Below are 27,112 nucleotides of genomic sequence, written 5' to 3'. Positions count from 1 at the left end.
ATAAACGATCACACACGTCGCAGATCGGTACGCTTGACTAAACGAGTACAGTACACGTGCAGCAATATGGCTGTAAAAAGGGTCTATGAGAATATGTTGTTGAAGATGAAATGACTTCCACAGCAAATAAGTCACTCGCTTTATGGGTGCATGTATAATTTGTTTTGTGGATTTTTGCTGCCACCAGCTGGTAATGCACAAAAATTATGTGCGTGTATGTATGTGTGTGTGTATGTATGTATGTATGTATGTATGTATGTATGTATGTACTGTATGTATGTATGAGTAGTGACGTTTCGAACCGTCCCGCCCCCCTCCCCCATCTCCGAAGAAAGAAAAATAAAACACATTTGATTTGAACGAGAAAAAAAAGACCGTAAACCATTTGTTGACCATCGAATACAAACACAAATAAATATTGAAACAATTAAACGCTGAAATAAAATACATACATTCTTAATAACTTTTGAAAAAAAAGTTATGTTTTCGTTTATTGAATTTGTTACATTCGATCCTCCATTCCTTCGGGACTACTTCCACTTTTTCTTGTAATCAGCAAGAGGGCGACATCCTCCCTCACATGTCTCTCTTCCTCAGCGGCGTACTGTACCAGTCCCAGTATTGGTGACGTCACCTCCAAAACCTGGGATAAATTCCAGTCACCCAACAGTCGATCCAAACCAGAAACAAGTCGGGCTATCAAAATAAAGGTTTAACCCGTGCCTGTCAAACTTCGACTATGATTTTATTTTGAAAATGAACATCGGAAGTGTAACCCTCACTCCTTCCTAGCTTGTTCCGTGTGAATGCGGTGTGGAAGGCTGCTTGCTGGTGGTGGAGGCGCTCAAACCGACGACAGAAAAACTAGAGACCATTGCTTGAACAGTCCAGTGCGCGATTTATTTGAAAAATTCTGCAAAAGACACAGTTTCGTGTGTTTAAACTTCAATTGTTTGACTAAGTTACTTTTGCCAGGCGGCTTTTTCCTGGGGTCGTGCAGTCTCGAGTGTGTCGCCGTTTCTCACTGGAGCCAACACTAAGGTAAGCTCCGAATCGTGAACCAACTTAACAACTTTTTACCCCAAAAAATCCACCTGCTGCCGCGTTGAATTTTGTCAAGAGTCCTAAATGGAAAACGTCAGTAAAAGTTGTGACGAAACGCGAGCGTGCTCTCGTCACTTTTGAGGCTCTGACGCAGGGTCTTTGTCCAGTCTCAAGCGGTGCAGCCTCTGCCACTTGCGCCGCATTTGTCCAAAATAACAAATATTGCCAATTTTATCCACCCCCTTTAATTAATAAACGGAAACACCTTTAATTGATATGTTGTATGGGTCCAATAACCGTTTTAATGGAAGTATAGGCGTCATATAGTTACCGCAGTTTTCCAAGACCCATTTTTTCTTCTTTTTTTTCCCTTCTGTATTCTCATGATAAAACAATGTTGTTAATGTTAGGTTTTAGGGTGTACTGTATTGAAATCATAACTCATTGCTTGTCATTGGTTCTAATGGCTCTTCATGCTTACTGCAACCTGTCTTGATGTGTGTTGAATGGACTCCATGCACTGATTTGGGATTTGTGCCTGACGCAGACAGACGAATTAACATTTCTTACTGACTGGTTAGTAACATAGATATTTGTAGTGTGGGTTTCGGTGCAGGTGCCCCTTGCGAGGCCCACCTTTTTGGCAGACACACCCTTCCGGTAAGGCCAGTGGCTCAGTGTTAGTACAAGGTTCACTTGAAATGTTAGGTATGTGGAAGGTGAGCGGACTCAAGAGCGCAAGGAATGTTTTGAAGAAACTTGCCTCTTACCTCATTGAAAATGTTCACTGTTCTCAGTGACCTAATTTAGTCTATTGTAACCCTTGACCCTGGCGAAGTTGCAAACCAATTCTTCGTGGTATAGAATACCCTTAGCTACCACTACTGTGCAACTATTTCAAGCATGTAAGGAAATCATTCCATTGTATACATATACATTTATGGCTACTCTGGAACAGGTCCTCCTTTTCTGCCTTAGATAATGCATGGTTAATTGTTTCAAATTCTGTCAATTGTGTGACTTTCGATTTGATTCTTGAATTTGCTGTTGCAAATGAGCACATTTAACAATAACGTTGTATTCAATTCAATTTTCAATATTCAATGAAGCAACTGTGGAAAAATGGAGAATATATGTATACAGGTTCATCTTCGCAAATAAGATTATCGGAAACAGGTCAATTTATATCATTGGTTCACTTAAAAAAAGTGAAACTAATGATCACTTTCGGACAAAAGCAATGGCTAACATTAGTTTCCCTGTTAGTGTGTCTTAGCTCTGACTGCCGCAGTGTTATAATCCGCAGTCTCCATTTTGCTGCAGAGATCAGTCTCCTAATTTAATTTGTCTCCTTGTAGTGAACGTCAATACAAGAGACATTGTCGTTTTTATTTTTTTTTTTTGTAGTTTGTTATAGCATTCAATGCGGTTGGTATCACATTTTACTATGGTACTATTTCGATGAGGAGCACCAAATTCTGTCTGTATAAATACAGTAATGCTAGCTGTGGCAAATTAGCCGAGCCGGTACTGTGGAGGGGGAGAGTGGCTGATAAAGTAATGACCTGCATTGTCTGGTACTCTGACAAAATGGGAACTTAACTTTCATTCGGCACAAAGCACCTGCTCCCGGAAAAGATTCTGGTGTAATGTGGATTTTTTTACATGACACTGTTATCTAACACTGCTGGATCTTATCAGCTGCACTTTGACTGCTATAATTCAAATACGGTAATCCCTCGTTTAGACATTATACGGGGTTACGTTCCAAAAAGAACCCATGATAAGTGAATACTGTCAAGTAGTCATCTTTATTTGTCACAATTATTACAAATGTATTGAATGAAACCAAAGGTTAAAGCTTTTTTCAGGCCCACGCATTAAAAAAAAACCCAAAAACATAGTGACGTTTTTCTTGCAAACAACTGACAGTTTTTAGAAATATTCTACAGAACGACATTGTGGATTTTGTCATGGAGAAAATTTGGCAAGCTGTACAGCGATGAGGCGTGGAGACTGTCGACGTTAGTCTACATTGCCTCAGCCAATCAGGATGCAGAACACAATGCATTGTTTAAAAAAAAAGGTGCATGAATAAAATGAGTGGAACAGCAAACCTGTGAAAGATGAACTTGTTTTCGAGCGAGAGATTACGGTAATCAAAATGGTCTGGTGAGGTAATGTAGAAGACATCAGACTAAATACATTTCGCCTTTCTCATGCTCAATGCCAACTTGGCGTGTAGCTGTCGCTCCTTTCTTCAGTCCTGCTAATTGTTTGTAACTTGACTTTTCAGAGAGGAAACCCTTAGTCACCCATGGCTCCTCCTGCTAAGTAGATAGATGCATGATGTCAGTATTGCGAAAACTCAAAGTGCTTCATTGCCAATTTCATGTGCAGAATTACCAACCACTCTTTGTCCACGTCGATATTTGATGATGATTTCGCAACAGACAAATTGCTATTCAAGTTTGATTGCCCAGTAATGAGTTAAGACCAATTTCTCGTTTTGAATTTCTGCTGATGGATAGTCACTGGGTCTAGAACAGGCATCGGCAACTTCAATGCTGGAGGGGCGCACAATTTTTCATCAGTGCTACTGGGCGCCCAAATAGGACCATACACTTCCTCACCAGTTGTATTCCAGAAATTTTAAATATGGACAAAATACTCGTGGATGTGCAAAATACATGGTCTCAAAATCGTATTTCATCCAGTTTGCAAACATCTCTCGACCAAACGCAAACAGATGAGGCGTGCTTGGTGTGGATCTTACTGCTTAACTCGTATTCCACAAACGCAGTACTGTATTTTCCGCACTAAAAGGTGCCTTCAATTTTCTTAAAAGCTCACAGCGCGCCTTAAAACCCGATGCGCCTCACGTATGGTCATTACGGTAATATTTCGACCCCAAAACGGCTCCTTGCTCGAGACATGCTGACAACGCGGAGTTCAAACTTAAGGCGATCGGTTTCGCAGTTGAACACGGAAATAGAGCAGCCGCAAAAGAGTTCAACATTAACGAGTCAATGTTATAACTTGCTGTTGGTTCAGTGAACTGTGTCGCTGCTTTATTAAATAAGTTTTGCTGACATCTGATCGTTCTGTTGGCGTTTCCTTGAGCGTCGCTCCATCTAGTGGATGCATTGTAGATTGCGTCTAATAATGTATGAAAAAAATTACAAAATAGGCCATTCATTGAAGGTGCGCCTCATAATCCAGTGCGCCTTTTAGTGTGGAAAATACGATATTCATCAGAATGCCGTCTTTAGATTCGTGGAGGTGCATCGAACACATTGTTGGAAAGAAAACGTTTGGGTTGGCCATCCCTTTTAAACTTGGTACGACTCTGATACTACCCCTGAAGGTAGTAAATGTTCTGGGAAATTTAAATGCTCCCCTTTTCAGGTAGTTGAAGAGGGTCTCGTGATTATCTGGCCAATCCCGCCGGTTGACCAATGGAAGACGTTCCCACGCAGCCAACGTACTGCAGGATTATCCCATGAATCGGTGTTTCACTTTCCCAAGTGAGATTTACGCTCCTTACCGGAGCGGAGAGTTTAATGAAGAGCGAGCACAGATGGGCACAAGCGCCACTGGGTGGCAAGATAAAGGTCATCCCATTGTTATGATAATCAACTGTAATCTGTGCAGTGGGTAACCCTGAAACTTGCTGTGTTTGCTGCTAAAACAATGGAAATCACTGCTCGGACGCCATTCATGAAGGAAGGCGAAAGGGGATTTGTGCTTGCCGCAAGCATCTGTCTTATTTATTAATTTATTCTCGTTTCGCTATGATAAACTCTTTGTCCTCAGCGTCCCCCCCTTTGTCCTTTCAAAGTGTGTTTGTTCTGGCCTCAGCGTCATCCGTGTCTGTCATCGCCTCCGTCGGTAGCCACCCGGGTTGAGTTCCTAATTGGCGCTCTTAACAACTGAAGTAACAGTCTGTCAACTCACATACTGCTACCAACGGGCAACAGGCCTAATCCTCCTCTGGGACTCCGAGGCAGAGAGGGAAACTCGCGAGGGAGGAAAGTGAGAATGAGTCAAGCTGGTTCCAGTATTTGTGATGTCATAACTCCTGATAGCACAGGAAAGGAAGTGGAGGTAGAAAAGATGTACGCTAATTGGATGCTGTTGAGAGATTTCTTTTCACGTGGGAAAATGACCATTTTAGAGCTGCTGGATACCTTGTTTAAAAAAAAAAAAAAAGGTGATTTAACGATCAGTGGCTCCTGCCTACTTTGTGTCTGATATTTTTGTCATGCACTTACAAAAATTGACTTTTGGTTATATTGCGTGAGACTAAGTGAAGAGTAAGATCTCATATGATCCCGAGGTGATGCCGCGCAGTTGCATTAACATACTGTAGATGAGGCAATGAGCCTTTTTAGCATTCCCTGTATGTACCGCATTTTTTTTTTTTTTTTTTTGCAACGTATGAACCGAGAACTAATGTTATGCCTTGTTCTTCAAATGACTGCTGTTTTGGCTATTTGCTGATCCTTTTTAATGAAGACACTTTGTAGAAAGGAATCTTTTAGCACTGCACAGCCATTAGTGTCCAGCCACGTGACTTGTTAAAACGTTGAAGACACAAGACTTGTTGTGCTACATTCTCACCGAAATGTAAACAACGCTGCGCCTTGCGTTTCTGAGTTTAATCATGGGTTACTACGAATGGAGCTGCACCATTCACGCCGTGCCACAACAGAGGAGGGGCTCCTCCTTCTCCTCTGAAAGAAAAACTCAATGTATGCGCATCGCAAGTCAATCAGGTGGTGCTAAAACTTTGGCTAATGCTAAAAGCTATCGCTATCTTGGTTCACAGTTAAATACCAGGTTACCAGCTCAAGTTTACCAACTTGGCTGAAGTGCTCGTCGCTTCAAATGCGCCATTCGTGCAGCTCGGCACGGATTCGCATTTGCCTATGCAAACTGCATACGTAATCGCATTGTGAGAATAGTTCAGTTGGTGTTTGGTCTGACCGTAGCATTAGCAATGTCTGTATGCGAATAAAGTAACACCGTGGATCAAGTTGAAAGGATGCAATGATGTTATCAAAGCATTATCCTTATCCAAGTTTGCTGACCTATCGTTGATGAAATCAAAGTAAGAGCAATCAGTTGTGGGCTTCCATGTTACTTGTTGCTCTGTCAGTCTTCAAATCAAAGCTAAATGAGGAAGGTTTGGCCCGAAGCAGAAGTCCCGATTTGACATTGTCAGCTTTGGCATCAAATGGAGCAACTGGCAATGTGAAAAGTAAACACAAGAGAACCCGGTGAATGTTAATGTTCATCAAAATGGGCTTGGGTGTCATCGGCTATATACTGTACATCCTGAATGAGAGACACTTCAGTTCTGCATATAAAAAAAAAAAGAAATCATAATAATAATAAACAATATATATTTTCCAGTAGTACAAAATCCAAATACAAAAAGAGAGAACACACATACTTACTGATACGTTCTAGAAGAAGGCAATATTTCCGACAGGAGACCTGTAGATTATTATTTTTTTATTGTTCTATTTGGTAACTTCTGAGTAGCGAAAATATTTTAGGTGTTTATGTTTGGATTGACCGCCGTAGCCCTTCATGCTCTAATTCCTTTGACTAAATGACTGCTCTCGCTTTTGGCAGTTCGAGCAGTCAACCAGGCAGCCAAACATTCTTCGGTCTAGACCACAAAATGATCAGCATATCACCGAACGCTCGGCGTTCGCAGGTTCCCCGTAGGGCGACGTCGCCCGTGTTAACATGCCTCCCTGTGAGGTTCGCCCTCATTAACAGTCTACGAGCACTCCTGCGGAGGCAATGAAAGGCTCCAGCGATCCACTAACCACTCCAATTCACATCTGTTTAAGTTTTTTTTTTCCCCGTGCAAGTTGATGGGGAGGGAGGAACGCCATGGCCAAAGTCAATTGATCTCTGCCCACCCATCACCCACACCGTTCAATCGTGTGACTTTGTCGATAGAAATGGCTCCCCCTTTTCATACATGTGTTCCGTGTGTGAAAATAGCAGTTAAGCATGGGTCAGAATAATTACCTTGAGCAAAAATATTGCAGTATCGCAGAATTACAATTGCAACTGTAAAATTGAATTTTTTTTTAACATATTTTGCAAAATCCCCCCATTGAAAAAAAAATCTTTTTTATTTGTAAACAAAATAGAGATTATTTGTTTCTTGAATGAACATATTCCATTTTACATTGACATAAATCATCACCAAATCAATATTGTACTGTGCCTTCATAGAGTGAAACCAATATAAGCAAATACTTGCTCCTCTGTACACTTCAAAACTATATTAATTATATATGTATCAATCCTCAGCACACCAATGATGGTAAATGGGACACTGACATACAATTTGGGGCCTGTTATTTAAAAAAAATAATAAACAGTTATACTTGCAGGCAACACCAGCAGTGTGCAGCCAAGCAATCTCACTTGAGCTCGAAGCAATGGTTGAGAGCAGCATGTCTCAAAAAAAAAAAAATCGAGTACTTTTTGAAAGAAAAAAAATCTTTGACATGCTAAAATGTTTCTACGACAAATATTTTCATTTTGGTCTGAATAGGGTCACGTCACACCAAAAGCGGCTGATCCTGAGGCACGTTGCCGGCGGCAGCGAAAGGGTTAAATCGTGTCATAATTCTTGGAAAGGAATTCTTAACTATTGAATCGAGTCTGTCGTCGTCTTTTACAGGACTTCCTTCATACTGCTAGTTGGCTCACATGTCCGAATGGTGATGGGTTGCTGCGCCACCTGTCGCTTTGCCGTGTGCCTTGAAGCCTGCAAATGGGTTTTCATTTGGAGATTGTTTTTCATAACTAACATTAACACCATAAGTAAGTTGAGGACGTGGTCTGAAAATACGACGACACGTTCACATTTAAACTAAAAGTTTGTCTTAGTGTCAATCACATCAACCATCAAGGCACAACAACAGTGTTTAGGGGAATGGCAGTGCTCTAAATTTTCTTATTCTTAACACCAAAGCCTTAATTTGTCTGAAAAATTACGTACATGAAATCCTTCATTTTGACATGACATTTTTTTTTCCCAAAAAAGCCGCAGCCGCAATTTCTTGGCGAAACCCAAAATGCAATTTATAACAAATTTATGATTAGTTTGCAACCACAATAAAGATACTTAGTACTGACTATTTTTAGAATCAATTGTCCAATCATTTATCCCATTGAATAATCGAGTAATATGATACGTTTTCTTTGCCTGCTATTTATTCATTTGTTTTCATTTTCCAATTAAAATCATGTCAATTACATTCCCACTTAGTCAACTTTTATTCCCCCCGACCTATTTGATATTTTATTTCTACAGTATGCTTTAGAAGTTACACATACACATCCTATCTTAGCACATGTGCAAATTTTACATGGTTTTTTTCCATCCCCCCCCCCCCCCACCCCCTCCAAAAAGACTTCAAATTTAAATAACCATCCTCAATAACATTTTTTTTTAAAGCACATGACAAACCCAACGTGACAAAGCAGCACTCTTGCCGCTTTATTTATTTATTGATATATTTTTTGCTTCCACTTGATGGATGTTCCTAATCGATTGTTACGGTCGTTTCGGCTTGGAAAATGTCTGAGCGTTTTAAAAACGATTAAGTCAGTAGCCATCTCATTTTGAGCCTTTTGCTGTTGTCCTCAAGGACATTAGTCCCGGGTTGAGCTGTGGTGCTGCGGAGTTGAATGGCGGAATATGATAGGCATCCTAATCCATTTGTCCCCCCCCACCTCCACCACATCCCCTTTGCCTCTCTCTTGACGCACACGCACACACGCAAACATGACTGCAGCTGAAGGAAGTCCTGCTTTATTTATGAGATGGATCGCTCCGAATGCCACAGGGCCCTCTTGAGAATTCAAGACGGCACACAAACAGTATTTGGTCTCTCATGCTCAGACACGCGCAAACACGAACACACACAAATCTACACTCGCTGCAGGGCCTCCGTTGCACAGTTGGTCTTTCTTGGCAATGCGCTGAGAGTCGAACGGCGAGCGATGAGCACAGTTCCACACTTCTCCCACCGGGTGTGTTACATCACCCACTCAGCAGCTGAGGCTGAACTTTAAATTTGGATGAAATGAAGTCCTCAGTCATACTCGCAGTCTATACAGGCGCACTCTATACTGCAGAGCAGTGATGAGACGAGACCCAAAAGTGGGTCGCGGATTCATCTCGGTGAGTCGCAGACAAGTCGTAAAACATGACATTGGTAATTTTTTTATTTGAGTCATGATTTTTCATGCATATCCTGTATTTACCGAAATGATGAGTTAAACACCGCAATACGATGTACGTTTGTTCCGGCTAATGTACAATTTTTTTTACGATCTGAATTTTGCTGTAAACTGAGGACCCTGTGAAAAGGGAAATATATTACTTGCCTTTTATTCGGAAAATACATTTTCATGTACTGTAAAATGCCGTGAATAACACTCATTAAAAAAAGGGCCCCAAATCAAGGGAGTGTATTATACAAGAGGCTTAATAAGTAATAAGACATTTCACATTTAGATGTTAACTAATACAAAGACAATACCTTGGGATTGTTAAAAAAAAAAAAAGACTCATGTAGAGCGCATTTCACACAACGTGACTCAACGTGCTTCACATATTACAAATAAAAATACAACATACAACAAAAAGCAGAGTTAAATTGATTTAAAAGCAAAGAAACAAAAAAAAAAGTTTCCTAAAATGACTACAAGAGCATACTAAGTACAAGAACAAGATTTTCGAATACATGATTTAAAAAAAAATGGAGAGCTTAATCAAAGATATCGGAAAATAGCATCGTTTTCTTGGTGTGTTTTGAATCGTCATTCATTCATATTATTCACTCTGACAATATAGGCCATTGGCAAGGTGGGAGACTGTATTAAACACAAGTACAGATTGGGGGAAAAAAAGCTTTTTAATGGTGATTTGGATGTATCCCTTGTTATCAGGCACTCCCTTGCGACGCCAAATTACGGTTGTGCAAAATACAAAGACAGCAAGCAAAGGGATCCCGCAATGCCGCGTCGTATTGTCGACGTCAAAGCAGCCACTGGCCTAACTTCTACTAATTATCCGGTCCAAAGTTCACGCGTTGGCAGCTATTTCCCCTCCAGTGTCAAAGACGATGGCAGATAAACGAATAAATTCTCTCAAGCCGCCGCATCTGCTCACGTAGCCTCTCGTGCTGCCTTACTCGCACGGCGGCTAGCAGCTATTTAGCGCAGATCATTACTGTGTGCTTGGAGCAGCTGTTTGTCGGAATATAAATGAGTGTTTCTCGTTCGGCGTCATTGTATGGATTGGAGAGGGGTAAGTTCACCACTGCTGTTGCTGTAGTTTGTCCCCCGCGGGCAAATACGGTAGCAGTTTGTTGATGTTCTGAGCACAGTCATGCGCAATGGGGAATCAATACGCCATTCATTTGATTTGATTTTTATGACCGAGAATTCTTCAGTTATGAAATGGTGTATATACATACTGATTTGTGGGCACAGTGAACAGGGAAAAATGCACAACTTACCATGTGCAGGATTTGCTGATTGGCAGATTTCAATTTGGACGGTGTTCATATTCCTGTCGTCTTCCTGCAAGTTCGTCCCGCATTTTGCTGTGACACAAAATGTCGCCTGACCAAAGCCTCCATGTATTGCTGAATATATTTTGTAGTTATGTAGTGCAAAAACAGTGTACTATGTATTGGATATCATAGGAAAAATAGCATTCAACAAGAATATCTTAAGTCAATAGTAAACCTCAATTCGAAATCAACACCAGTTAATAAGAAAAGCCAATTACCATGTTATTGTAACTTTATTCCTTGAAAATAATGATTCGCCTGCCAAGTAAAATTTGGCTTTATTCCGTAACAATGTCCTTTTTTTTTTCTTCTTAAATATTTTGCCGACCTTTTGTCATGTAACATTACTCTTGGTACTTTGTTTTTACATGTACTTTATATATGTATTTTTGGTGTAGTGCTGATACTCTTTTATGTGCTCATTAATGAAACGAATGCGGAACCAATTCGATTGAAATAACTTCGGCAGCACATACAGTAGTTGGGTTCTATTTGATAATATTTCAGAAAAAGTGTTCCCCCTCCTTTGATTTTCCTTTGAAAGCTTCATTTCTTGTTTCCTTCCTGCCTGAATTTACACTCAATTTTTCCGATTTCTTTCTTTCTTTATTTTTATGGTTGTGCCAGGGGACGTGAATACCACACCGGAGCGCGAGAAAACAATAATAGCAACGTTTCTTCGACTCAACCCGATGGGGGGGGGGGGGGGGGGGGGGAATCGAATGATCGCAGGTTGCGGCAGGTTGTTTCAGAGGATAGCCTTTGGGGAAACAAGCGAGAGATGTGTTTTTTTTTCGAGAGCCAAGATGTGTGCGCGGTGAAAAAGAGGTGGGCATCAAGGAGCCCCACTAAAAAAAAAAAACCTAAAATAATCCATTCAAGTGAAATTAAGCTTCCGTTTGAAACACAAATGTCCAACTGCATATGGTCGGTGTGTGTAATTTTACGTGCTTTTAGCGCAGAAATTTGTAGGAATCCCAAAGGGTGACGGAAAGTCAGATTCTTCCCTTGACTAAAAACGAGACCACCCAGTGATGGTTGTCACGGAGACATCAATGTTGGCTATGCTGATGAGAGAGAGCCCTGAAAACAAGTGATGGAAAATGAAAGTGACATGCAATATGTGGGGCGAGGTCTAGTCAGAATAAAGGGGGGGATTATACCTTCCTGTGACCAGAAACTGAAGGGTGTGCTGCAGCTGCAGATATTCACTTGACCAATAGTGACTGCTACGACGACTACATCTGATGACGGTGGCGTCAATTTGTGCTCAAAACCAGGAAATTAATTCGACTCCCTTATTTTGCATTGTCAACCCTTTTAACTTTTGACTGAATCTCTACTTTTACAGAAGAAAAGATCCCACTTTAAATGAGGGCCACAAAAGTTGATATTTTCCTATTTGTTATTTGGCTGGCTACGCTCATGTTGAGAAAGGTTGCAGCGTCCTGGTACTATGTCGGTGGTGCAGGCGAACGAGTGGTAGCGACCTGAAAATGCAACCTGTATGCAATCTTAACTTCATTACTTTTCCAGAATGAAATTCCTTTGCAAATTGATTATTGCAGCTGCTAAAAGCAAAATATTGCCAGAATGATCACTCAAATAGATTTTTTTATGGCGTAACTTGGGAATCATCTGCATGGCAAAACATGAAGCATGTCCTTGGGCTTGTGGACTCTCAGGTTTATCAGCAAAGCAGGCACAGTTCGGGGTTGCCCCCAACCCCACACTTTTTTTTTTGGTTTTTTTAATCCCCTTGGTGTGGGTTAAGAGCAGTTCACTAATCCTAGCCTCAGCATCGTCCTGTTTTGCGAACAAGTCTAGCCGCCAATCCATAAGCTGGTTGAGAGTGAATCAACCAAGCATTGCACTGTTTTGTCTTGACACGATTAATTGGCGAATCATGTCCACCTAATTGACACAATTGTTCATGTTCATTTGATCGATTGCTAATATGCGTCCATTTGTTTGTATCCGTTTCAGTTCAAACCCCCTCCAGTAAACAGCCTCCCTGTTATCCTCATCTTCGGCCCGCGTTGTGCAATGCGTGTGCGCGTTCGGGTGTGGGTGTGTGGGTGTTGAGGCGACGGATTGAAAGCTTGTTAAGTTGATAAACTGTTCTCCGAGCCGCCAGTCAACATCTTTTAATGGTGACGTGAAGCAGCAGCTGTAGTTGTAAACGCCAGCGAGCTGCTCAGCGGGCCAAGTGTCTTTGAACAGGACCGTTGGGCTGATTAACATTGTCGCGCCTCAAAGCGAGCTGCTGGCTCTGCTCCATCATGTTCCAGCGTTCATTGAGTTTATTCCAAATGTTCTCTTATTGCCAGTGAAGCAGCTTCCCTCTTGAAAAACCGTGTGGGATGAAGTGGAAGCAGGGGGGGTAGGTTCCCATTGGCTGAATGCTCCCTTGTGTTTGACCTGAATGGCAAACACAGAAAGCGTTGCCAGACCTTTTTCTCTTTAAACATCTCCTCTCTCTCTCTCTCTCTCTCTCTCTCTTTTTTTTTTATTTTAAATAATCCTCTTTAACGTCCCTTTTCTCTTTGTGCCGTGTTGAAAGAGCCCATGAGCTTTCCCGCCTCCCTATAAGGCGTCGTGAAGGACCGGCAAAGGCCAGTTCAGCAGCCTGTCACTCATCTCCTCTTTCAGTTCTCAAAGGAATGAACATCGTTTTCTGTGCGAGGGGATTCACTCATGTTTGATTCCTGTGCAACTGGAAATAATCCACCAAAAAAAAACAACAACAACAACACACATACACACATCAAGGAGACCCAGTTTGGTGTCGAATGAAATTACGTCCAATTTGTTTAGTGCATTGTAGCGTAGTTCTATATTGGCTGCTGTAAAGGCAGTCAAGTGATGGAGCCTTTATAGATGTGACGCTTGCTGTAGCTGTCTCTCCCTGATGCACATAATTGGCCTGAGAGAAGGCCGTGGGTGCTTTGAAGCCATCGCTGTTCCTGCAAACGACCACAGACTTCCAGGTGACAAAGAAATTTATATCATGTCGTAGAAGAGGGCTACGAAACTTGAATAGCTAACCATGCGGCAGATCTCGGAAGAAGTCAAAGGCATACAATATTGTGGTTATTGAATTACTGGCAGACATTGGCCGAATTAGATGGTCAAATTTCTTCTTTTTTTTTACTTTTGCAGTGAACATGTCAAAATCTGGCGGATATTGCAATAATGCACCATTAAATCCCTGCGCAAGGACCGCGGTGGCTCACCCATCCATGCGGGATAAAACGTTGTAGTACAAAATGGAAATAGAAGCTCGGTGTGAGTCAGCAGCTGTAGCCCGAGGCGGACAGAGGCCGCAGCTTGTTTGCATACCTCACTCCTGTTTTGTGGAAGAATCGATGTCACTGTAGGACTGGTATTCCTCTCGCCTTGAATTTGGTCTTCTGTGTCCCACTCAGCACTTTGTTGCAGCTGCCGGGTGGAAGTAACTCTTCTCCGCTGTCCTTGCTGCCGCGGCCGAGTTAAAATCTCTTTTGGAAAACCATCGAAACTTTCCTAGTGCTGTGTTGCACAACTTCTCTCAAATCAAGTTTGACAGCTTCAGTGACTGCAAGCAGAGACACATGTATCTCTCCATTGTAGCGCTTTCGACATGCTCGTGCAATGATGTCAACCACTCCTTTTTCGCTTGTTACTCCCTTCCGTGGAGATCCCACAACGTTGCTGCATCAGGGGCTTGACGGAAAACCTGGCCCCTTTCCTTATACACGTTGATTTATTTTTTTTGAAGCTTTAATATTCATTAGTGCAAAAAGCAATACATTGATTTTGGTAAGATTAGTGCACAGTCCGAGCCAAGAATGCAATGGGCAGTGCAGAACGCGTGTGGAAAGCGCTTCGCTTTCAAGTGAGTATTTAATGCAATTGTTAAAGCAGACAGCCAATAAAGCCCAGCGAGGCATTGTATCAACACCTTTGCTTACTCGCTGTTAGCTTTGCACGCCATCGGTCCAAAAGAACACCTCGGGTTCTGCCATTGACCGGTGTCGGTCAAGGTATTCAGGAGGTTAAAGTAAGTTATTTTAAAGTAAAAAGGAAAACCTTCCCGTCGGTTGACAAGGCCGCATCAGCGTGTTGGTGTACATTCTGATATGTTTTCAAAAAAACGAATGTGAGGCTTGTTAAAAGAGATTTGGTGTAGCTTAAGCGCATATTGGATCACTCCATTTACTATCAAATTGAACTTTTCATTTTTTGGGCTACGACATGTTTCTCAGCAAAAGTACAATTCGTAGCCCATTCCAGTGGGTTCAATGGGTAACGATTCGTGAACATGGTTTTTGGGTGCGAGTTCGAGCTCGAGTTTATCTTGATCTACACGTCATGAGCTCTAACCGAATAACCGCCGTTTTTCTCAAAACTCGGGTCTGGAGTGACATCATCCTGGGCAGAAATTTACCTGGTTGACTTTATTCTCCTCATCCTGTGTCATTGCTCTTTCTTTATAAGTCAGCGGCACTAAAATCCAGAAAATGTTCTCCTTTACAGGCAGTGCAACAGTTGTAGTGGCTATAACCAGTCATGGCTGCGTCGTCTCACGCTTCTCGAAGATGACATGTAATACTGAACCTTCAAACTGCTCCCCTGCACCCAAGAACCCAGTCTTTGCGCACACAATTGGGTCTTTTATGTAACCTAATTTGGGCGGCTGCATTCCTCATTAGCCATCACTTTCTCTCGCGGTTGCTTGGCTCCTCCATTAGTATCCCTATCATACGGTTGGCCATCCGGTCCGAGTCGTATCATGAAGAATCACTTACGCAGAACTAAAGTCCCCCAACACTTGAGTCGCCTGCAGTTGTAAACTTAGTGTTGCTAGAAAATAAGAGGCATGCTTTTTTTTTCTTTTAATCCCCACGATTGCATTTCCAGCTGGAGGCTTTTGACATACTGCTTTGCTAAATATAAACCTGATTGCTCAGATGGTTCTCATGCCGTGAGACTCTTTTCTTTATTCCATTACAAAACGGAAACAAGTGGAGCTTCTCATATCCCAGCATGCATTTTTCCTAACAATCTCTCACGACCCTGCTGTACCATCAGACTTGTCAGATCCCTTACAAGTTGCGGTTGTGTAGCAGTCGGTCAACTAAAGAAAGGCAGACTGATGTTCTTAGAAGTACAACTTCTTTATTTTGTCATTGAAAAACTAACGGCAGTCAGCCACTTAAAAAAACGTGGGAATTATTTAAGTGTTGGTATGCGAATTAACACTCCAAAAAGCTTTGCCATATTATGTCATTTAACTTTTTGAGAAGCTGAATATCTCCTCAGGGCATATCCTATCTCACAGCAAATGCTGATGAATGGATTTCAAGAATTTAATTTATTACACTTGATACAGCAAAGCTTAATGCACGTCTAAAATTGGACTTTACATCATGATGACATGGCATTTCTTTTTTTTTTGGAGTGATATTGTTTGGTGAGTCAGTTAACTGCGCCACTCAACTGAACTCTGTTGCTAACAAATAGAGCAGCACCCATTGAAGCAGATACAGTATACAGCAGTGGTGTCAAACATACGGCCCGCGGGCCGGAATCGGCCCGCAAGGAGGTTCAATCAGGCCCGCAGGATAATTTAAAAGTGGAAAAAAATGCATAAAAGACAGAATTAATATTTTTAATAAGGTGCAATTCATTGAGTATCCGCTAGGGGACACTGTTTTGATCAGAGAAGAAGACAACAGCAGCCTCAGTCCGTCACTGAGACAGACCCATGACAGCAGACGCTATCAATAGCACTCTCACATTTACACATTTAATAGCACTCTCCTTAGTTTGTAAGGTGTAGGCAGGGATTACATTTAGATTTTATATGCACGTGTAAATGGTTTAAAACTTCTTTTCTTTACAAATCTCATTTAATCTTAACGTGCATTACTATATTTTTCAAAACCAATTAATTGTTAAAGTTTGTACAATCAGTGGGATCAGTTGCAATGCATATATGTGAATGATAAAAGAAAATTGTCGAAGGAAATGTAAGGTGCTTCATGAAATGTTTTGTAAAAGATACGTTCATTAAATTTCAACATGTTCCTAATGTTCTTGTGCTTCTTTATACCAAAACAAAGGTTAGACATATTGTTTTGGTTATTTATAGCAAAGTATGGTATCATTTTAATGGTCCGGCCCACTTGACATCTACCGAGGCCGTATGTGGCCCACCATGTGAAATGAGTTTGACACCCCTGGTATACAGTCTCTCATTTGATTGACAGGTGTTTTACTACTTGTAAATTGAATAAATTACTGTCCCTGACCTCTTCTCTCATTTTCACAGGGTGACTCCATGAAAGATGACAGAGGAGGTGATTGTTGTAGCCAAGTGGGACTACACAGCCCAGCAGGACCAGGAACTTGACATTCGAAAAAACGAGCGTCTGTTCCTGCTCGACGACTCAAAAACGTGGTGGCGCGTCCGCAACACTGCCAACCAGACAGGCTACGTGCCCTCCAACTACGTGGAGCGCAAGAACAGCCTGAAGAAAGGCTCACTGGTGAAGAATATCAAGGACACGCTCGGTAAATAAAATTTGGCTTCCACTGACTAATTTTCTGTCCTAGCCACTCACCTGCTGCATTCTGTTTTCACTTGAAATGTTTAGTCTCAACGCAACTGTATTTATAGAGCACTTTAAAACAACCACCGCTGTATACAAAGTGCTGTACATGGAGCAAATATCATATATACAACAATAAAACAATAAATTAATAACGAAGACAGTAGAAAGCACAAAACAGTAAAACTAAGATCAAGTCTGAGTCATGCTGAGTCAAAAGCCAAGGAATACAACAGAACAGCAGAGGCCCCAGAATTGAGCCCTGTGGAACACCACATGACAGTGGGGCAGTACGTGACTCAGAGTAGCCAAGGCCAACACAAAAGGTTCTGTCAGCTACATAGGACCTAAACCACTTAAGAGCCGCTACCGCCGATGCCCACCGAGTGCTGCAAACAAGCCAGCAGAATACTGTGATCCACTGTATCAAATGCTGCAGTTAAATCCAATAAAACTAGGCACACATAGTCTCCAGTTTCATTTGTCAGAAGGATGTCATTAGAAACACGTGTGTCAATGAACAGAGCCATGCCTATCCGGTCTCTTAAATATTTCCAATTTTAATCTGTGTCGTTTAGGTGAAAACTCAAGGTCAACTGAGTTCATTTTTTAATATCCTTGCTGCAACATGAAGAAGAACATGTTGATGTGTCAAAAATAAGCTTTTAATTGGGAGACTTTCTCTCTCTTTGAATGCCTTGGACTCTGGTTTCCATGCCAGTGCCCCATTGAGGAGAAAAATGCTGCCCAGAGGAGTTGTGCCACAGCCTGGATGTACTGTAGCTCAACTTCTCATCGCCGATTTTGATTATTTTGACCATCTCCAGTCAGCACAGCTTTCTTGCTTTGTTCTATCGATTTATTATTTTTGGTGTGTGTGTGTGTGTGTGTGCGTGCGTGCGTGCGTGTGTGTGTGTGTGTGTCACCTAAAATAACACAGTTCCCAACTGTTACTAGTAAGCCCTACTTCATCTTAAAAGTACAAATGTGTCATCCTACAAAGCTGACTGAAACATTCCATAGATGTAAAGTATACAAAGCAGCTCTGGGACCTAGCTTTACCTCCAATACCATATAGATAGTTAAACTGCAGCAAGGATAAATGATTGAATAATGACGAACATTCGAAAGGCAGGAAAAGCGTGAGAAAGCCATTTGTTATGACAGTTGCGGCATGACTCACCTCGTTTTGCCCTGATGGAGAGATGGAAACATTTCTTACTCAACTGCAGTTAAAAATGCATCCTCATAAAGCTGCATGAGGTACAACTACTGTATAAAAAATGACCATTCATTTATTTTCTCTTTATTTACCAAATCACAGTTTAGGGGGTGAGGGTGAAAGAGGGGCAGGGTGGAATAATATTTCACAATATTACAATTCATGTCAAGAGAAAATGGTATTTAAAACCAAATACACAAGTCCAGTACTGTAACAAAATGTGACGGAGCGCAACATTGCGACGCGATCACATGTCATAAGTGTAACTGAATATTAATTGCCACTGTGAAATGCCTTTTCTCATCTTAAAAAAAATGTGGGATCTCACAGATAATCTTTTAAGATAAAAAAAAAATCCTTTCTTTTTCAGTAGGAGCTCTTATTTGTGGAAATACGGCGATCATGCTGTTTTGATTGTCACGTTGACATTGCCAGCCAATTTTTTTTGTTGTTGATAGCGATGTAGGAAAGCAAGAGGGTCCAAATTGTGATTGTTTCGCATCGGTTCAAGCTACACGACTCCTCGCTGGTGGTGTCAAAATTCAGAGTCGGCTGTCTTGACAGCCGGCATGGCACAGCCTGTCACCATCACCCCTCCCCCTCTCCTTCCCCTGTTGTTTTACATCCAACCAGCGACACTGTCCCCACATCAGGCTTTTCTCTCCACACTTCAATCACTGTAGTTGACATTTTTTTTTTTTTTGGTGGTGGTGGGGTCTCTAGATTGATTACAGAAGAAAAGCGTCCCTCTAATGGATATGCTGAAATGATGAAACCCTCCACTGTCCTACATTACATTATCGACTGCCACATTATGGCCTCATTTCATTTGGCAAAACGTCGGAAGCATCCGATGTTAAAAGCCCGAGCTTATGCTGCGCTGTGGGACATTTTCTTGATGAGGTGTTGAGTGAAAGGTGAGGTCAGGAGCTAATGGAACATACTCACATGCTTGAGTAGACAATGTTAATTGGTGAAGAGTGTGTGCGTTCTTTCCTGCTTATTCTCTGCTGCTCTTTCCCTGTAATTGTACAACCTTTTATCTACCTTTTTTCCCCTCCTTTAAAATGTATTATCAACAGCAATTGGATATTTGAAATGCTTGCATGCAAGGTTGGACCCCTGTTGTATCATAAATGTGGGGTGGTGCGTTGTGGGGGAAATCATTGTTAAATTGCCAAATTCGCTCTTCGCTTTAAAACTCGCATTGCAGTTAAGATCCCACCATGTAATCTAGTTAAAATGAAAATGCTCCTCTGAGTTAAAACTATAGAAACATAAAAATGTTATGAAAAAATAAATAATTAACACATGCACCGAGCACAAAGCACATCTGCAGATAAGATGTACTCACTAGTCACAATAAGAAGAGCTGAAAGAAAACAATATACAAAAGGGTTAATATAGGTCAAGTTCATCAATAAAGTTAGTACCCGTTCATCCAGTGATGATTTTTCTTTTTAAATGAACGGCTGCACAAAATTTGAACACAGCTCAACCCAGTTCTGCTTTGAGCTATCTATCAAAGTCACTTCATTTACATGTCGCTATTTCTTGACTTCCACGCCGCTTTCCCACCAAGGTTTCTCCTCTGAGTGGATGCCTTCCAGTGTTGTTCCGCAAGATGGAAGACTGCACGTGTGGAAAAAAAAAAAAAATTAAATAATAGCCGCTAATGTACCAAGCAACATTTCCCTCTATGAGTGAAGGTGTATTTCAATGAGACCGTGCAAGCAACAGGCCCTTTCGCTGAGACCACTTGGGGAGTAACCTTTTGTGTTTCGTGTACAAGCAGCAGATGGAGAATCCTCTCCGTCAAACTCTCGCGCGCGCGCACGGAGACACACATACACACAACTATTAAACATGTAGGATGTTTGCCCGCATTATCCATAAACATGATCTACTTGTGATTCCCATCCCATTCCTCTTCATTGTCAGCTGTGGTCTTCGGCTCGCGAGGACCAGCTGCCAAGGGACAACTTTTATTTCCCCCCCCAACCCCCAACAAGTTTCATGCTACTCTGCGTGAACCCCGCCGCGCTTCCAACAATGCAAATGGGTCCCGCTCTGCAATCGGCGCTGACATTTTGTGGCATTTCAGCGGGGGCTCTGCGGGCAAACTGCGGGCGAGATAAGCTTTCAAGGCGCGCACAAACGAAAAGATTTCCCGACAAAAAGCCTCACCCGTCAGATGATTTGCTTTATTGGCAAATAGGCGTCACCATTCAAATGGAACACCAGTTTTATCGTCTGTGCTGTCAATTTAAATGTCGTCGCTGTTCATTGGACTTTCAATATTAAACGGGGAGTTGTTTTTTTTTCTAATGTTAAAACAATCCAAGCAGCAAAGCAATGTTCTTCTCTTTGGGAGTGAATGAGTTAAACGCTTCTGCTATGTCCAGAAGCCTTTTTCTTACTGCCCATCCATCAAAGTTGGCTTTTAAAACGGCTTTTTCCAGTCCCCTTGTTCTTTGTAACCAATACGCAGTAGGCGGTACAAAGGGGAGGAGCACTTTGCTGGCTTCAGAGCTGCGACCTGGCCTGTATGAAATGGAAGAGCAGAAGGCCAGGACAGTGGTGAAAAGTTAAACACCTAAGACTTTTCTGGCCTTGTGTTAAAATCATCTTATTTCAACCTCTTCTGATTATTAGTACAACCAGCAACAAGTTCTCAAGATGCGTGAGACGTTTTTAAATGCTGTGAGAGTTTATAATCGATGAGACAAAGAAACCCCCCCAAAAAACGTTCGTAAAAACCGTTTCAGAAATTGAAAGCTGCGATATTTTTTTTCTATTGGGTCTTCTTACTCATGTTTATTATGCAGAGTGCCACACTTGCCTGCTCACTTTTTCATTTGTATGTACCTATATTTTGTAATTGAACTCTGTTTTTGCATAATGCAACCTAACCACTGGTAAGACCAACACAGATTTTTGTTCAGAATTATGTCATTGTGTTAATTGAAATGCATCAAAATTATTACTGGTATTGGTGTTCAGTATCGGTAATGGTGAGTACTCAAGAGTGACTACTCATACTGGTTTTGTTCTTGGAATTTTTTTTTTTTAAATATCCCTACTTATTACCGAACTTGGTCGTTTTCGAAGATCCATTTCAACGTGGGTGCTTTTGACATAGTTACAGGTAGTACATGAAACGCTTTAAAAGCACAAAGAAGAAAAACGTCCCATTTTTTTACTCGATCATTGTTCCGCAAACATACCATTAAAATACACTCTGTCTCCGTCAAGAGATGTTTGAAGTCAGTCAAGTGGGGAAGTCGTAGCTTTGATCCTGGATGTGGCTGTCTGTCCCGGGCCCTTGGTGCCTGCTCCAATTTAGCCTCCCTGACTACGCTGTCTATTTTCAGCCTTTTGATTAGCATTGGATGCACATGCGCATGTCACGACTCCACAGAACACCCAGGAGAAATGTGATGGTATGTTTGGGGGGGGGGGGGGTGGACCCAGCGGGGCGTTGTGGAGAATCGATCTGTCCTCCGTTGCTCTGGTTTTCTCAGGATGTCAAGTGTTCTTTGCTTGGGACTGCTGCTCTTTTCCCTGAGGAATGCCGACCTGCCTTTTTCTTGTTGCTATGACAACCTAAGAGCGCTCTGCAGAGGGTTAAAACCTGCTTGGGCACAGTACATGGATTCTTAAGTGGCGATGGCGAGTTACAAACGTAATAGTGTTTTTTTGGGGGGGGGGGGGGTTGCTCTTTTTTTTTTTTTTTTTGCTCGGCTGCATCGCACAGTCATTCTGCAACCAATCGTGATTAGTTGCAGACTGTTTACAACTAGTTCGGCTTCGATTCCGATTGACGAATCGCAAGGGAATGACATGACGACAGCACAGATGCTTATGGCCATTCGAAATAAATAACCTAAAGCCAAGCCACCACATGCGATTTAGATCCACATAGAAAAGAGGCCTGGGTCGGATTTGAAAAAAAAATCGGAAATGTGCTGTTCGCATTGTATGAAAAAACAACCGGTCGGTGCTAATAGACAACCGGTCGTCTTGTAAGCACATTCCAAAAAAAAAAAACATTCAAGAAACATTGAACAGATACTACAAGATGAATTTTCTGTACATTTTCTTAAAAATTGAGATACATGATGTAATTGTGTTTTACAAAGTTATTTCAATGGTTAAAAAAAAATCGATTGCAGGTTTGCAGTACACCCATTGCCAGGGGGGCTGGCGCTGTGGTTGGTCAGCGGTGAAAAGTACTGTAATACTTTACGATGAAAGTGGGGTGTATCATAAAGGCAGCTTTCGAAAATTCAGTTAAAAAAAAAAGTGATATTTGTCACCCTCGTTTCATTCTCACGACAGGTTTGGGAAAAACAAAGAGGAAAACAAGTGCCCGCGATGCTTCGCCGACGCCGAGCTCCGATACGGAATACCCCTCTAACGGTAGCGGTCTCGGTGGAGGAGGAAGAGGCGGCGGAGGGGCGGCGGAGAGAATCAACGACCTCAACATCCCCGCCGTGGTCAAGTTCGCCTACACGGCGGAGAGGGACGACGAACTGACCTTGACGAAGGGCTCCCGGGTGGTGGTGATGGAGAAGTGCAGCGACGGGTGGTGGCGAGGCAGCCAGGCAGGACGTGTGGGCTGGTTCCCCTCCAATTACGTGCAGGAGGAGATGGTAGGGGCGGATGACATAGAGGAGGGGGATTCCTCACGGATATACCACACTCAAGGGACCATGCTTGCCAACGGGAGCGTCGGCAGCCGCGTGCTGGACATCGTGCAGACCCTCTACCCCTTCAGCTCTGTCACGGAGGAGGAGCTCAACTTTGAGAAGGGCGAGGTCATGGAGGTGGTGGAGAAGCCGGAGAACGACCCCGAGTGGTGGCGGTGTAAGAACTCGCGCGGCGTGGTCGGCTTGGTTCCTAAAAACTATGTGATGGTGCTGGACGAGCGACACGGCCCGCCTTCTTCCAAGACCATCTCGCCGCAGAACCGGAACGCGGCGCCGTCGCGCTCGGGCAGGTTCGCCGGGAGGGACTGGTACTACGGCAACGTTACCCGACATCAGGCCGAGCGCATACTTAATGAGCGAGGGGACGACGGTGACTTCCTCATACGGGACAGCGAGTCGTCGGTGAGTCAAAAAAAACATAAATTGCCACTTTTTGGGTTGTAAATGGGTGGGAAATTTCCGCAATGGTGACGGTAAATTTCCCCAGAGTTTTTAGAATATACGTAAAGTGTGTGTGTGTGTGTGTGTGTATTTAAATATACATCTATAAAATTTCTTAAATGTCATCGCTATAAATCACAAGGCTCGGTAAAACCTGTCTTACACAAAAGCTTTTTTTAATAGATCAAACTTAAAAACAAAAACACTGAAAATATTTCAAAAATCTTTTTTTTTAAAATTGTTTTTAGTCATTATTTCTGCAATTCCAACAGAGTCTGCTGTCATTTTTTTTTTTTTTAAAACTTGATTATTTCTTAGTGTTGCTTTCCATTGGTGATTTTTGCCCAAGTCACTTCAAGACACTTCTAGAAAAGCAATTTATCGGTAAAGAGGGCCACAAAAACGGATAAACGCACACCAAAAATGACATTGGAAATGAAATGTCACGAAGGCAGCATGGTTAGCACGCAGCGGTGCCGTCAAATACTGACTCATCCCATATGTGCTCCAACAAACCGCACTTGCGTGCTTTGAGTCATCATGCATGGCAAATACATCACCATGGTCGGATGAATTCATGCGTCACCTCTGCAGTTCGGCCTTTGCCTCGCAACTCCTTCATTTATTTATAATCTCTAAATAAAATGATTGCACTCTAGTCAAAGGTGACCTCATTTTCTTTTTAATTTTTCACATATTTATTTTTTTCATCACATACAGACAGGTCAAAAAATATTGGGAAGTTGACACAATTTTCAGCATTCAAGATCTGGACAACACCTCAATGAATTTCAAATGAAACAAATGAGACGTTCTTTTCCCGCTATCCCCAGACGGTATTTACTTCCAAATCAGGTGAAAGGTGGAGGAATTAGTACCGTTTTTGATGCTCCTCCCCCTTTTGAAGGAACCAAAAGTAATGGGTCAGATGAACTGCTCATCTGTTGTATGATTGAGCTGACTATTTTGGAAAATAATCGAATAGCAATCCTCTTAAATATTGTGATTTATTTTTGGACGGTCACAAGCAATGAATTCATCTTTATTAAAATAAACGCGATTTTAGACGCGACACTAAAATAAGGGCAAATGAAGCATTCCTTCATGTGAAAGACTGTTTATCTGCTACAATTACAAGTGTAAACTTACAAAACAATTTCACATGCAGTCATTAAGTGTTCACCACAACAATAAACTTCTCTCCCTAATCACATCAACTAAAGTGGAGATTGCAACAATAACGTAAACTGATCTGTGACTTTACCATCTCGATATATCCAACTTTTCACATTTCCTGAAACACACTATGTAAACACTTATCATCTACTGTATTTTAAAAAAAAATCACATATGCTTAAATGTGGGAAAAGTAACATTCTACCTGCTCGTTTGGCGCAACATCCATGGGCGCGGCTCTGGGAGGAAAACTGGGAAGACTTTCTGCCGACCCCAACAATGTTGCCGTTTTGTGTTTCAGCCCAGTGACTTCTCGGTGTCCCTCAAGGCGGCGGGCAAGAACAAGCACTTTAAAGTGCAGCTGTGCGACGGCGCCTACTGTATCGGCCAGCGCAGGTTCACCTCCATGGAGGAGCTGGTGGAACACTACAAGAAAGCCCCCATCTTCACCAGCGAGCAGGGAGACAGGCTGTACCTGGTTAAAGCACTGCTGTGAAACACACACACACACACACACACACACACACTGGATATCTGTCAGGCGCAAACACATCTATACAACACCACTCCCTGACTGTCTTATGAATCAAGCCTTATCTGGACCTCCTCTGGTGGCATCAACACTCCAACCACGTCCTCTGTCGCCCCCTGGTGGCTGTCAGGTAGATCTTCCTTCTTCTTTTGCCTCCCGGCAGGTGAGCACTGAAGCCTTCACGCCCCTCCCCGGGGGGAGTCTTAAGTCTTTGTAATGTCATGTGTGCCATTCAAGTACGACCTAACACCATTGCTCTTAAACTTACTTGAACAAGATGACAACTAGTGATTGTTTTATTTATTTATTCCCCCCCCCCTCTGTTTTTCGTTCTTCCTTTGTTTGATTTCAGTTCCTCTTCAGAGGTGTCAATCATGGCAATGACTTCAATAAGTGACCAGGAATACTCTTTCCTCTTTATCACGTTATGACTGTTTAATTTTTTTTTCCAGTTTTCATCTCGTAACGTGTGCACTTCACTTCACAGTTACACAAATGATTTAAAAACAACCACACGCACACACACACACACACTCAAATTATTCATGGCCTCAGCCAGTGTGGAGTCCCACTAAGTTATTCATCACCTGTACACATTCTGATTTCAAGTTATTCTTAACTTAAAAATTTTTAGTTCAAGTTAATTACCAAATATTCCTAAAATCGGGACAAATATTGAGTTCACGTCAGCCCAAGTCATTCACACCCTGTAAACATTTTGAGAAACTGCAAAGGCCAAATCATTCGAACCATGACCACATTTTGAGTTTAAATCGGTTACAAAAGAAGAACAGCCTGGACATTTTTGTAGTTCATTCATTTTATTTCATAACTTGTACAAAATTATAGGAAAAGTGAGGGCTGAATCATTCCAAGCCTGAACAACTTTTGCGTTAATATTAAGACCATATTATTCATAACCTGAACATATTGAAAATGTCAAAACATGTTTTGTGAAGAGATATTAGGAAGATACTTTAGTTAAGCAAGAGGGGGGTTTTTTGTGTTCAATTTTCTAACACCGCACAACAAACAAATATTGTAAATGTATGACAACTCCTTTACTGTTTCCAAATTCCAAAACTTTTGCCTTCTATTAATATCACTCTAACACAACTTCACACAGCCTTTGATTAAAATTGCCATTTAACAAATACAAATTTGTCAGTTCGTTCAATGTGTGGGATTGTAACAATGATATCCTGTTCGGTTCATCAGCGTAGCCAAATGTGGCGCCCAGTTGGCAGGAAGTCACTGCACTCATCGGCGTCACGTTAAACTTATTGTGGAAGCTGACCTCAGCTCGTGATAGCGTTTGCAGCCACTTGTACGAAGAAATGCAGTCATGAAATGGAGCCAACTGTCAAAAAAGGTCATTCCAGTACCATTACATATGCCAAATTTTTGTCTCCGGTGTGTCCCAGTAACACAAACGTTACTCATTTGATTCCACGCAGACCAAAACATTCTCTTCATTAATGAAGGCAACCTGTCAAGTCCTACCAAACACGCGCACACACAAACACACACACACTTGGCTTTGTCTGTGCTTGGTTTGTTGACCGATGGAAGTGTTGAAGGTTGGTTCACTTTCTTTTTTTTTTCTTTTTAATTATATAGGATCTACCTGAATGTTAATGAGCGTTATTTAATTCTCGTCTCCACTGTATGTATATATTTCCAAATAAGACACCAACTATGGTACTGTATCACCGACAACGTGATGACAATGGTTCAATAAAAAAAATTTTTGAGGACTATTCAAA

The 27,112-nt window shown here is 41.9% G+C and overlaps 1 protein-coding gene and 1 long non-coding RNA gene across 2 annotated transcripts; one reads left to right on the top strand and one right to left on the bottom strand.

Moving 5' to 3' along the window:
* The first annotated feature begins 814 nt into the window (after positions 1-814).
* Positions 815-27,112, top strand: nck2a (NCK adaptor protein 2a). Its single transcript, XM_086124587.1, has 4 exons — positions 815-1,041; positions 16,984-17,225; positions 22,827-23,599; positions 25,116-27,112. Exons 2-4 carry the CDS (start codon positions 17,000-17,002, stop codon positions 25,308-25,310), a joined length of 1,194 nt encoding a protein of 397 aa, XP_085980713.1. The 5' UTR covers positions 815-1,041; positions 16,984-16,999; the 3' UTR covers positions 25,311-27,112.
* Positions 18,554-23,175, bottom strand: LOC147198251 (uncharacterized). The gene is made up of 2 exons (XR_015102380.1): positions 23,026-23,175; positions 18,554-20,117 (listed from the first exon to the last, which is right to left on the bottom strand). It is a non-coding gene; the product is annotated as an uncharacterized LOC147198251 (long non-coding RNA).

Source organism: Hippocampus guttulatus, chromosome 11 (assembly GCF_054856545.1).
Source record: "Hippocampus guttulatus isolate MCC_2025c chromosome 11, RoL_Hgut_1.0, whole genome shotgun sequence".
In the NCBI taxonomy this organism is placed as follows: Eukaryota; Metazoa; Chordata; class Actinopteri; order Syngnathiformes; family Syngnathidae; genus Hippocampus; species Hippocampus guttulatus.
This window is presented reverse-complemented; position numbering and strand designations above follow the sequence as displayed.